Source organism: Microtus oregoni, unplaced genomic scaffold (genome assembly GCF_018167655.1).
Source record: "Microtus oregoni isolate MIOR12 unplaced genomic scaffold, Mior012 000006F_ref0000085, whole genome shotgun sequence".
Lineage (NCBI taxonomy): Eukaryota > Metazoa > Chordata > Mammalia > Rodentia > Cricetidae > Microtus > Microtus oregoni.
Genome location: NW_024543065.1, coordinates 25,373,758 through 25,386,211, shown reverse-complemented (window position 1 = coordinate 25,386,211; position 12,454 = coordinate 25,373,758). Strand labels below are relative to the sequence as shown.

The 12,454-nt window shown below is 43.5% G+C and overlaps 1 protein-coding gene across 2 annotated transcripts in view; it reads right to left on the bottom strand.

The window, feature by feature from the left end:
- Positions 1-3,300: 3,300 nt before the first annotated feature.
- Positions 3,301-12,454, bottom strand: part of Lama4 (laminin subunit alpha 4) — a 144,085-nt gene continuing 134,931 nt past the window's right edge. For both annotated transcript variants that reach the window (XM_041654188.1, XM_041654187.1), the window contains exons 35-38: positions 11,869-11,999; positions 10,050-10,143; positions 9,526-9,645; positions 3,301-3,760 (exon numbers count right to left, since the gene is read on the bottom strand). In XM_041654188.1, the coding sequence (XP_041510122.1) occupies positions 3,615-3,760; positions 9,526-9,645; positions 10,050-10,143; positions 11,869-11,999 (491 nt within the window). In that variant the 3' untranslated portion in view covers positions 3,301-3,614. The remainder of the gene's footprint in view (positions 3,761-9,525; positions 9,646-10,049; positions 10,144-11,868; positions 12,000-12,454) is intronic.

Sequence of the window (12,454 nt, the reverse complement as noted above, 5' to 3'; positions counted from 1 at the left end):
GTGGTGACACTACTTGAGTGATGCCAATAGCTGAGTAGTGGATTTTAATCAAAACAAAAAATGTGGTCAGTAGAGCACACACAATGAGAAGCCATTGGCTGCATCTGACAAGGCAGACTACTTCACGCATCGAAAGTCCTGCTCACAGCAGAGTACTAGTTCTGAAAATTCAAGATAAAGCCTGATCCATGATGGTCATAATTCCAGTTTCTCAGAGCTTATACAGAGCAGAGAGGTAAATGAAATTTCATCAGTTAAAGAGAAAAGGCCATGCATAAGTGTGGGCTCTGAGTCCTGCCTCTATAGGTCTAAACTACCTCAACAAAGACAATTTAATTCTACCTGATCTTGAACATAAGATGAGACTCAAAGTGGTCCCTGAGTAACACAGTTGTCAAGTAAAGATGCAATACTCCTTAGAGAAAGGAAACTCAGTCTAGACTGAGAGTTGCCCAACAGTAGGAAAAGAATGCAGGGCAGGTGCCAAGAAGGCCCCAAGAGCTCATCCAAGGGTGAGAATGATTAGTGTTTCAACCATTGTAAAAAGTCCTTCCCCCTTCCTCTTCCTAGCTATTCCTCCCTCCTTGCCCCCATTCCTTCACTTTCTCCCTTCTTTCCTCTCTTCTCTCTTTCTTCCCCTAGAGATCCAACTCAGGGTCTCCCACATGCTGGGAAAGTACCCTACCACTGAATTACACTGTAAACTAAAAAGATCCCAAGTCCTTAGTCCTTGCCACAGTGAGAATAGGGCTAGACTCCACGGTGAAGGCTGCGAAAGGGAAGACTGATTTCAGGGAACTTTGCTGTGACCAAGTGTGAGGAGAAGAGATAAACAATGATATTCTCAGAACCATGTCTTACAACTCAACAGGAGTCACGTGGAGGAAGGAGAGAACTGACTCCCACAGGTCATCCTCTGGCCTCTGCACATACATCAAAGCATACATGGCCACACATATGTGTACTTAAATGTCATAAAAAGCAAGAAGCAGAGAAATAATAGAGGAAAACAGTGGAACCCAAGCCTTTTCTTTACACGATTAGTAAACCTGATAAACGTCAAGTAGAATTGTCAGGGAGAACAAGAGACACAAATTACTGAGAATCGGGATTGACAGTGGAGCGTCACTGTGGATTTTACAAGGATAAATACCCTTGCGGCACAATGGATGCTTTAACACTGACTTGTCTCCCTGCATTCTCTCACATTACTGGGTATACGCATGCTCTCCCAGAGTGGTTCATATTTTCATAACTTGCCTCCACGTTGACATTAGTTCATGACTACTTGAAAAGAGAATCTGTTGAGGCTGTGGGCAGAGGTCACTGTGAACTCAGTGTGATCTGGCTAGGTTGACCAGAATAAATCCTGAGCTTCCTTTTGTTGCCACCCTTTGGAGCCCGGGAGAGTGCTGCAGCTGGCTGCTGGAGTCATCATCCTACACGTTCATGCTTGTGCCTTTCTGTCCCATGCTTACACAGACCGTCGGGATGTCATCCTTCAATCCCATTCCTTCGCTGGCTATCCCATCTCTCTCTCATGGTCTCTTCAAGGAACAGTGTCCTCTGCTGTAAGCTTAAGCCTACCTTATTCCCTGATTTTGAGAACTTCCTGACAGCTGTCTCCCCTCCTGTCTTCTCACTCCCTCTAGCAAGTCTCCGGCTCAGAGGAATCAAAAGTAGAAGTGTCAGGTTTTGCTTTTCTCAGCCTTCCAGGAACATTATGATGTCTTGGAAGGTGTTATGAGAGGAATAACCTTTATGGAAACTCTACTTGCCTGAAGTTCATGCAGTATTTACTGAATATACATGCCAGACACGATTCTGGTCTCTTTTGAACAATCCAGAAATTCACATAGTTTATACTTGAAAACATTTTATTCTATATGTATGAGTGTTTCATCAGCATGTATGTACCTGCAGTGCCCTAGGAGGACAGAAGAGGGTGGCAGAGCCCCCTCAACTGAAGTTATACATGGTTGTGAGCTAACAAGTGGGTGGTAGGAGCAGAATTAGGGTCCTTTCCAAGAGCAGTATTTGCTCTTAATCCCTGAGGCATCTTTCCAGACCCTAGCTTCCATTTTTGAAGTTGTATGAACTTTTTATGAGGAGCCATGAACAGACGTTTACTGACAGATGGGACACCAATGACAGAAATGCTTCCACCCACGTGTAGCATGGGGGATCTGTGAGTTGAAGTGGATTACAGGAGTATGGGAGAGGGGTTATGTATAGAGTCATGAGCCACTTACGGGTGGCTACATCACTGAAGAAAAAGGTTTTCTTTCTCAACCTTTAATCGCCTATTTTCATGGGAGGTGGGGCCTCATGATCCCCTCCCCCAGTAACCTCCCCCAATAATTGTTAAGGCCTATAAATTTTCAGAGAAAGGCAGAAACTGTTTCTCCAATTCCCAGCTGAGGGCTGAGGGGATCATTGCTGGACAAAGGGTAGAGGCTGTGCCATCCTGTATCTGCAGAACGGCAATGCCAAGATCTGCATGTCTGAGGATGTGTGCCCTGAGCTGCTAACATCACATTGCAGTCGAAAGCTCTTCAGCTTCAACTTCTATTAGTGTCTGATTTCCGTGTTTCATAACCTAAACTCACAAGAGAAAATATTCAACTGCTCACACTCATCTTTGCATCCCAGGCAGTGTCTTGTCCAGTCTGTTGTGGCTGTAAGAGAGGAAGTGGAACACAGGCACACCAAGGGGCTCCATCACACAAGGACCTCTTCATTCCGTAGGGGCTCTGAACTGGCAGGGACCATGAGGGAGAAAAAGCACATAGCTCATTTTCCCCCCTTTGTATCAAGTACTGATAATGCTATGCTTAGCTGAAAGAAGAGAAAGAGAAGGAGGAGGAGGGGGAGGAGGAGGAGGAAGAGGAAAAGGAGGAGGAGGAAACCCTTTTTCTTTTGAGTCTGGGAGAGTGAAATCTCATCTAAGAACGGAATCATGTCAACGGTGAAGCTGCCGCACACATGGCTTCTGTTGGGACGTCATAGGTTAACACACCTGAAATGGTGTGGGGCTGAGGAGCCAACTCCACTAGGCTTGGATGCAGACCCATCCCCACTCAGGACTCATCTTCCCAGCTCCATGAAAGCATAATCCAGGAGAGCTGTTTCTAACCAGGTCCTCCTACTGTAAACTGAAAACACTCTTGTAAAGATGAAAACGGATGATCTAATTTTAGGTTGTGAACAAGTCAGGAAATCTAAGGTAAGACCAAGGAGCCGAGGACAAACATTGGGAACAAGTTGAACGACCTCCCCTGAAAGACTGGTGACTCTGAGAACGTAGTGATACTGTGGGCATCCTGGCGCTGGTTTGGAGCCCTTCTACTTTATTAGGGACAGGAGCAATAACTTAGCCAGCTGAAGAACATGGGTTCTCAACAGAAGGAATTCTGCCACCTTTTCAATCGCTGCCACCGCAGACATTTTGGACCCATAGTGTAAATTCAAATAAGAAATAGGAAGTGGCCGGTCTCTGATTTATTGAATTCCCCTTCAACCAGGTGAGAGCTTCCATGGGGGAGGGAGCTTGGCCCCCTCCCCCAGTGGCTCTATGTTTATTTCAGTGCGAGGAAGAGCCCTGTCCTGCTATGTCAGGCTGTGGGGCAAGAGTTGATGCTCACGGCCCCGCTGACCAGGGCCGCTTTACTGAAGCTCACTGGGCGCCCGTCAATCACAAAGTGGCGCATGCAGCCTGTGTAGGGTTTACTGGGAGCCAAACGTGGTGTCAGTAGAGACTCTGAAAAGAGAAAAAAAAAAGCAGACATTTCAGTGGGGAAATTCCAAACTCCTATATTACCTCCTGGTAAAAACTGGAAAATTGCTCAGACTATCAAAATGATTCTCACACCAGCAATGGCACAGGGACTAGCGGACTCCCAGGACCGGTACTCACTTTTGAACAATGAGAACACAACACGGCGAGGGATTGTGTGTGGGGGGGCGGTATTTATGCTAGCCATGTTTTCTCTGAGCACATTTCTGTGCATACTGTGGCTGTTTTCTAGGGCTGCAGTTCGCTGCTTCCCCGTGAAGCCTCTCAGCAGGGAGTTCTCGTGACCTATCCGTGCCGAGTCCAGTTCATTTCCCAGAGGCCTCTTTTATTTACTGTGTTTTGCTGAGAAGGGAAAGGAATTTGAGCTTCCATGTTATTTTTGGACAGAGTTAATGTTTTTGTTTAATTCCTATCTTCATTACCCGTCACCCTTGAGTCTCTCTATTTTTTTTGCCAAGCTTATAGAAATAATGAGAAAATAATGAATTCAAACGAGGTAGAATTGAATTTTTCTGAGCTCAGGGCTTACGAACTATAAAGAGGGAAGTGGGAGGCAGCATGGATTCTGTATGGACACAGATGTCTTGTGTGTCGGGGAACCATCTCATCTCACAGTAATTAGGCATCCAGAGGAAGGCTGGTGTTTATTAATTGTACAGATACAATTAGGTGTGTTGGGATGAGAGAAGCGATATAAATTAAAGCAACTTGGAGAGCTTATAAATACTATAAAATTAATATCCAGTTAGTCAAAGCTCAATTATAACACACAGTTATATGAGTAGAGGCAGACAAAAGGAAAAAAAACACTTGGCAATCTAACTCAGAAAGGAACATAAAATAGAGCACCAAGCAAACAGCATCAAGCAACTGTGGCCATGTGTACTTCTCTGTGGTGTAGAGTAAGTCTGCACAGAAGCTGTGCACTGACAATGAAGAGCAGAAGCGGCATTCCGTCTTCAGAATGGTGATCCTAAAGCTGGAGATGTGAAAGGGGCCCCAGAGACCACTTCCTTTTATTTGTATCTAATTTACAGTGGCTGCATGTTTGCAAAGCCTGCTCCGTGGACTTCATCTTCAGAATAAAAACCGAGGGAAGGCTTGAGAGGAACCCTCTAAAGCCTCTGCCACTCCGGGCACAAAGGAACATGGCTTCTGTTGTGCCTGAGTGGTCTGCCCTTGTTTGGTTCGTGCAGAAAATCATCTGGAGGAAAATTTCCATAGCAATTATGGTCTGCATGATTTACCATAAAATTAATCTTAAGTAGTGTCAGAAGAGTATCCCAGGGCCCTAAGTAATTGATTAACAAAATTAACACATTTGTTTGTCTTTATGTTTATGTGTGTGTGTCTATATGTATGCATGTGTGTAGTGTGCTGAAGTCAGAGGGGTGTGTTGGCTGTCCTTCATGATTTCTTGCTGCCTCATTTCTTGGAGGCAGGGTCTCTACCCAAACCCTGAGCACACTACTTTGTTTCCCACTACGTTACTGAACTGTTGAGGCTGGGTGATCCCCCTGTCTCTGTTGCTCTCAGTGTTGGGGCTATATTCATGGTGAGGACACTATCAAGCTTTTGTGCAGGTCTTTTTATGCTTGATGGTTAAGCAACTTTTACCTGTTGAGCCATTTCCCCATCCCCCAAACACATACTTTTTTTTTTTAAAGATTTATTTATTTATTATGTATACAGTATTGTCAGTATTCTGTCTGCATGTGTGCCTGCAGGCCAGAAGAGGGCACCAGATCTCCTTACGGATGGTTGTGAGCCACCATGTGGTAGCTGGGAATTGAACTCAGGACCTTTGGAAGAGCAGGCAGTGCTCTTAACCACTAAGCCATTTCTCCAGCTCCTCCAAACACATACTTTTAAGAGAGGATGTTTCCAAGATGGAAAGAAGACTAGACTATATTTTATAGAAAATAATGTGGTGTTCTCAATAACGATTGGTTCGACTTGGGAATGGGCTTCACCAACCTCAAAGACTCTTTAATTTTTAAATTATGATATAGGCAGGTTAATTTGTGTGTGTGTGTGTGTGTGTGTGTGTGTGTGTGTGATGGTTAAATGAATTTTATTTATTACCTTTCTGTTTTCTTTTTAACCTTTCTGTTCTTTTTCAAGATAGGGTTTCTCTGTGTAGCCTTGGTTGTACTAGATCTCAATCTGCATGTAGATCAGGCTGGCCTCAAACTCAGAGCTCCACCTGCCTCTGCCTCTCAAGTGCTGGGATCAAAGGCATGAACCACCACTTCCAGGCTCTGGAGTTCATTAACTTTCTAGTGAGATGTGATAGGTTTTTTTTGTCAACTTGATACAAGCCAGAGTCACCTGGGAAGAAACCTCACCTGTGGAATTGGTTCCATGAGATTGGCCTTCAGGTGTGTCATGGGGTATTTCCTTGATTAATGACAGATGGGTAAGGGCCCACCCCATGATGGGCAGTACTGCGCCTGTGCAGGTGGCCCTGGGCTGTACATACAAAGGAAACTGAGGAGCCAGGAGGAGCCAGGCAGTAAACAGCATTCCTCCAGGGCCTCTGCCTGAGCTCCTGTTTCAACTTCCCTCCATTTCTCCCCAAGCTGTTTTGATTACAGTGTTTATCACAGTCTTGGGAAGCAAAGTGGGACATGAGAAAAATGTGTCACCGAAATGACGAATTGTATAAGAGTGACTGGCGTTTCAAGAGAATTCAGAGCATACAGGATTTCTATCTGTGCTTAATTTCTTTAATTATCATTCTTACTGCCTTGGTTTCTGATGCGATTTTAGTGGAATTAAACTCAAGCATCTCAGGATGATAGAATTAATCACAGTCAGCTTAAATTATAATTGCATTTGCTGAAGGCTTGCTGGCATGTTTCCTAGGTGGAAATGAGGAGGGGCAGAGGGCTGGTGGCTCAGACCACAGGTTAGCGCGTCCCTGTGGGGTGGCTCACTAGTGAAATTTTGCTGCCCATTAAGTGGGTTGGACACCTTGGTTGTTGACTCAGTCTCTGGCGCTTACTGAGAGACTCAGAAAGCAGACAAAAGGCAAAGATGAAATTCTTTGGAATCACAAGGTGAACAGCTCAAGCCCAGGGAGAAGCAAGTGCTATAAGGCTCACACTGGAGAGACACACCCGCCGTCACTCTCACACTGGAGAGACACACCCGCCGTCACTCTCACACTGGAGAGACCTGCTTGCTTGGCCACCCAGAGCTTAGACAGGTGCTTGTCAGGGAGTGCTGGATGCGATGAGGGCTTGCTCCCTGCCAGCAGGCAGTGTACTGTCTAGCTGCGACGGCATTCTAGAGTAACTTGTGATGGTTTGAATGAGAAATGTCTTCCACAGTCTCAGGTATTTGAGGTTCCCAGTTGATGGTGCTGTTTGGGAGGTTTAGGGGGTATGGCCTTGTTGGTGAAAATGTGTCATTGGAGGGGGGCAGTGAGAGTTTAAAGACATACTCTGTTTTGAATTTGCTCTCTCTGCCCTGGGCTGCTTGTTTACAGTATGATCAGCTTCCTGATCCTGCCTCCATGCCTTCACTCGGCCATCGTAGACTGTAACCCTCTGAACTGTAAGCCCAAACAAACTCCTTCTACTGCAAAATAGCCTTCACCATGGTGTTTTAGCGTGGCAATAGGAAAATAATCAACGTGGTTTCACAACAGTGGTATTGTATGAACCCTAGTGAGGAAAGATGGAAGGAAAAGCCCAAGTCCAGAGGATCAATAAGGAACTAGGTTGGAGGGGTAGGGGAAGCTGTTCCTTGAAAAAGCATCAGAAGAAAAAGGAAGAGCAACGTTTACTAGAAATTCAATCCCCGAGTCCTTGTGGGAAGGCCTGGAGCAAAGACAGCATCCCTGAACATTAAAGAACTGTAATCTCGGGTAGTACAGGGAGCCCTGAGGCCAGGGCACAAAGGGGACAGATGCATGCTTTGTTTAATTCTGTGTGTGCTGGAAGCCTGGGAAAGAGTGAGAGCTACACCATGATTTCTAGGGAGGAAGCCATGTGGAGAAATAGAAATGACATGAGACAGTTTTTACAGGGTACTGATGTGAGGGGCCTTCTCTAGAGCCCTGCTCAGAATCAAAGCCAGAACAGAGGTAGAGGTCCGGGGTACAGCGGTGTGAGCGCCTGTGTGAAATAGAAGAGGGGGCTGCCTTCGAGGGTCTTGACTATGCCTTTTGGCTCCCGAGTTACCATTATTGTTAACGCTGGTGTCTTAGTCATGGTTCTATTGCCGGAAAGAGACACCACAACCGAGGCAACTCTTACAAAAGAACGCATTTAACTGGGGACTGGTTTACAATTTTAGAGGCTTTGTTCATTATTCTAATTCCCATGGCACGAAGCATGGTGGCATGCAGGCAGACAGGATGCTGGAGAAGTAGCTGAGAGCTTTACATCCTGATCCTCTTGCAGGAGGGAGGGAAAGAGAGAGAGGAGAGAGAGAGACTCAAAGACCACCCCACTGACACACTTTTTCCAACAAGGTCATACTTCACCCATGGGCCATTCTCATCCCAACTACTACAGCTCCTATCTGAAAATGTCAGCCTAGAAAGAGGAAAGTGACTACTAATTTGAGAGGCCACGAAGTGAGATAATTGATTTTATCTGTAGATTTTTTTTTTAAAAATTATTCACTGCTTTTGCATGATAGTGTTAAAAAATCTATTTGGATTATTAAAATCCTCACCAAATTCCAGGTGAAACTTAAATATCTCCATCTTATACCCTTCTCTCTAGGTCTCATTTTCAACTTTTCCAAGTTGGAGAACTACGTAAGAACAGCCTTGTTCGACGGAAGATAATGGTCATTGTTCTAGGGGTAAAAGGTAGTTACAGGGGGCCCATAAGTGTCTTCTCACTATCCTGAGTTAGGCACTCTTTCGGCTGCTGTTTCCAGGACTGTAGATGGAAACCTCTCTTAGGGAAGCTATGCCATCTGAGCAATATGTAACTGGCAGTCTGCAGGTATTTCCACAATTCAGACCAGTTCTGGACAGTGGAAGCAGGCATTCTTCCCGGTTGTGTAGGGGGAGTGATTGTCAGCAAACTTTTAATCCTCAAGGTTTTCAGGTCCTACAGCACTCTCATTCATAAGACAGAGAAGGAGACAGAGGGAGAGAGAGAGAGAGAGAGAGAGAGAGAGAGAGAGAGAGGAGAGAGACAGAGAGAGACAGAGAGAGACAGAGAGACAGAGAGACAGAGACAGAGGGAGAGGGAGAGGGAGAGGGAGAGGGAGACAGAGAGACAGAGACAGAGGGAGAGGGAGAGACAGAGGGAGAGGGAGAGGGAGAGACAGAGGGAGAGGGAGAGGGAGAGGGAGAGGGAGAGGAGAGGAGAGGGAGAAGGAGAGAGAGAGGGAGAGAGTAGTGCTTGTGGATGTACAGAGGCTATGTAAAGGAGGAAGAGAGGAAGAGGAGAGTGAGCAGTAAGAATGGCAAGATGGAGTGGCATCTCCCGGTGGGCATGCTAATTCTTATGTGCTGGTAATCTTGAATCAGGAGTTGTAAGTTTTGACAATTTACTTTTTTTCTTTTTGTTTTCTTCAATGCTGGTATCGAACTCAGCACTTCGCTGATCTTTTCTATTAAGGGTTGCTACATATAAAACCGTTTGAATTTTTAGGTGTTATGACAATACATGGCTCAATTTTTAATATAATAGCAACAATTCTAAGAGCTTACTGGGTTTTCCTGGATTTGGAAGCCTGTCCCTCTGGGACGTACTTACCTGGAACACCTCCAACAAACACAGGCTCCCTGTGATCAACTGGCTTTGGATTCAACGGTCCAACCACGTGGTTCACTTCAGAATCCACATCCAGCTGAACCACGTTTGCATCTCTAATAACTGAGAGACAGGAGAAAGACCGGTCATGCATGGTACTGGGGTAATTTTTACAATAAGAAACTAATGTATCACAACACCAATACATTCCAGAATAAAAATTCCCTAACTTTGATATCATTGAAAATAACAATAATGTCTAAGCATATCTAATTGAGCAACAGTGATGACATTTTCCTTAACAAGAAGGACTATCAGAATACACTTCTATATCTTTCTTGCTCCAAAATGTCTATGTCTTGTATTTTGGCAGCATTCAGATTCGTGTATTCGGTGCACATTTTAGTCGGACAATTCTTTATTCTTTTCTCTTGTCATCTGTTAGGAATCACATAACGGCGCACCACCCCACACCCCTTATGTGCTGTGCAGGCTCAGGCTTGCCCAGGACCCTCTAGGTGCCTCACCTGTAATTCTGTGCCATCTGCCATCACAGAGATTCTGCTTGGGTGTTACTGAGGTAGAAAAGTCCCTGACACCGTTGTTGACTTTCACTATGACCTGTGTGGAGGGGGCAGATTAGAGTCAGTTTAATTTCTCCTCATCATGGTAAAGCTGGATTTCATAACTAATTTACCGCAGAGAAGCAATGCCTCGAATAAAGGCTCGCGCATGAGTACAGTTGCAATGTGAACACAAGGGGTCAGTCTTTGACAGGTAATAGAAGAGTTTAAGTTTAAATAGTTCAAGGCTTTGGAGTGAGAACAAAATGATCCTACTGGAGAGAACACAGAGGAATGGTGGGAAGTGTAAGGGAACGAATTTGCCGAGTTTATAGGTCCTGTTCTGTTTGGACAAGGCAGGTCGAGATACTGAAGCCACTCCAGAGCAGGCCCAGGCCTCGGAGCTGTTGGCCAGTGCAAAACAAACTCAATGGCCCTCTGTGGACTCCCTCTCTCTGTGGCATTTTTTGTGTTCTTGTTCTTTTGCTTTTCTTTTCTCCCATTTTTAAAAAGAGATATAAGAACACAAAATTGGGTGGGTAGAGAGGTAGGAAGAATCTGGGAGAAGTTGAGGGAGGAGATCATAATGATCAAAATATATTGAATGAATTTTTTTTTCAATCAGAAATGGAAAAATAAAAGATACCATTGAAGAGAACTTTCAAGCCAAACTGCATAGCCTCCATTTATTTACTTTCTACCCCATTTTTCGCAGATATAAAATTAAAGTGATAATATTATATACATCCTTGAGATGATAGGAGGTCTAAGACACTTCACTCATGAATCTTTTAGTACCTGATACCTGGTAACTGATACCTAATAACTAATATGTATAATATACAGTATATTTTATATACTGCAAATTATATAATATATATAATATAAACTGTATATCATACATATTAGTTACTATAGCTAATAATATAATATTATACTAGTAATATTATAATATATAATATTAGTACTTGATACCTAGTAACTAATATGTATAATATATAGTGTATTATACATATATAATATACCTGATACCTATACCTGATAGTATACATATATGTATATATAAAGTATTATATACCTGATACCTAGTAACTAATACATATAGTTATACTATAACACTAATATATATGTAATATATATATAACTATATATATAATATAAACACACATAAATATTCTGGTGATTCATGTCAGGGTTTTATGAAAGTTGTTTTAATTTTTTATGCCTTGATTGCATTAGAACTCAAATAAAAACTTGGTTATATTAAGTCTGAGGCATAATGAAAATATTCCTTTCTTTGAAACTCATTTGACTATCTTCCTAAATATTCTCTGGTAGTAACTTATGATGAATGTGGTGTTTAGCTATAATCCAATACAAACTTCTAGTAACTGAGAATAATATGTGTATATGTATGTGTATGTATACACATGACTGCAGTTAGCATATAAATCTTTAGAAAGATGCTTTCACATTTGTGAATATTGAAAGTGGATATATTTTACCTTCTATTTGCTGAAAAGCTTTCTTCTAATTCTTTTATTAAAATGTCATGCTGTTATTGGTGATTGTTTGGTAGCTTTGCCACATTTTCACGACTCTGTTCTAATCAATTCCCAGCACACGAATGTGAGCACCAACATTGCACACACTTAAATCTCATGCTCAAGTTTCCTCTTTTTCCCATTAGAGAGACTGAAGAAATAATTCTGTGGCACACATCTGCTGCTTTACATCAGCATCCAAGGTGAGACAAGATGGGCGGTTCATTCTCAAGCCATACCTGTCCGTTTTTCATGTGTACATTCAGGTATTCTCCGTTGACACTGTGGCCATGTACAAGGGTTCCAGAACTGCTTCGGGGACGGACTTCAAAGGCGATTTCAAACTTTAATCCGATATTGAAAGACTCATCTGCAGAGAGAAACAGAAAATTACGAAGATGGGAAAAATAAAATTTCTAGCTCCAGTGTGATTTTGCGAGGACGGTGTGCTAAAATTAGTTCAGCATGCACATAGTAGCTCACAACCATCTAATCCCTCGGGACCCAGCACCCTTTCTAGATTCTGTGGACACCAGGCATGCGTGTGGTGGACAAACACTTTTACACATAAAATTAATCTTAAAAAAAGAAAGAAAAAGAGTAGCTGTGGGGCTGGAGAGATGGCTTAACAGTTAAGAGCAGATGCAGCTCTTCAGAGGATCTGAGTTCAGATCCTAGCACTAACACTGGGCAGCTCACAATCTTCTGTAACTCCAGATCCGGGGACCAGGCACCCTCTTCTGGCACCTGCACTCAAGTGCACCCACACCCCTCACACACCCCGATGTACAGGTAATTAAAGGCTCATTACAAACCTAGGAATCT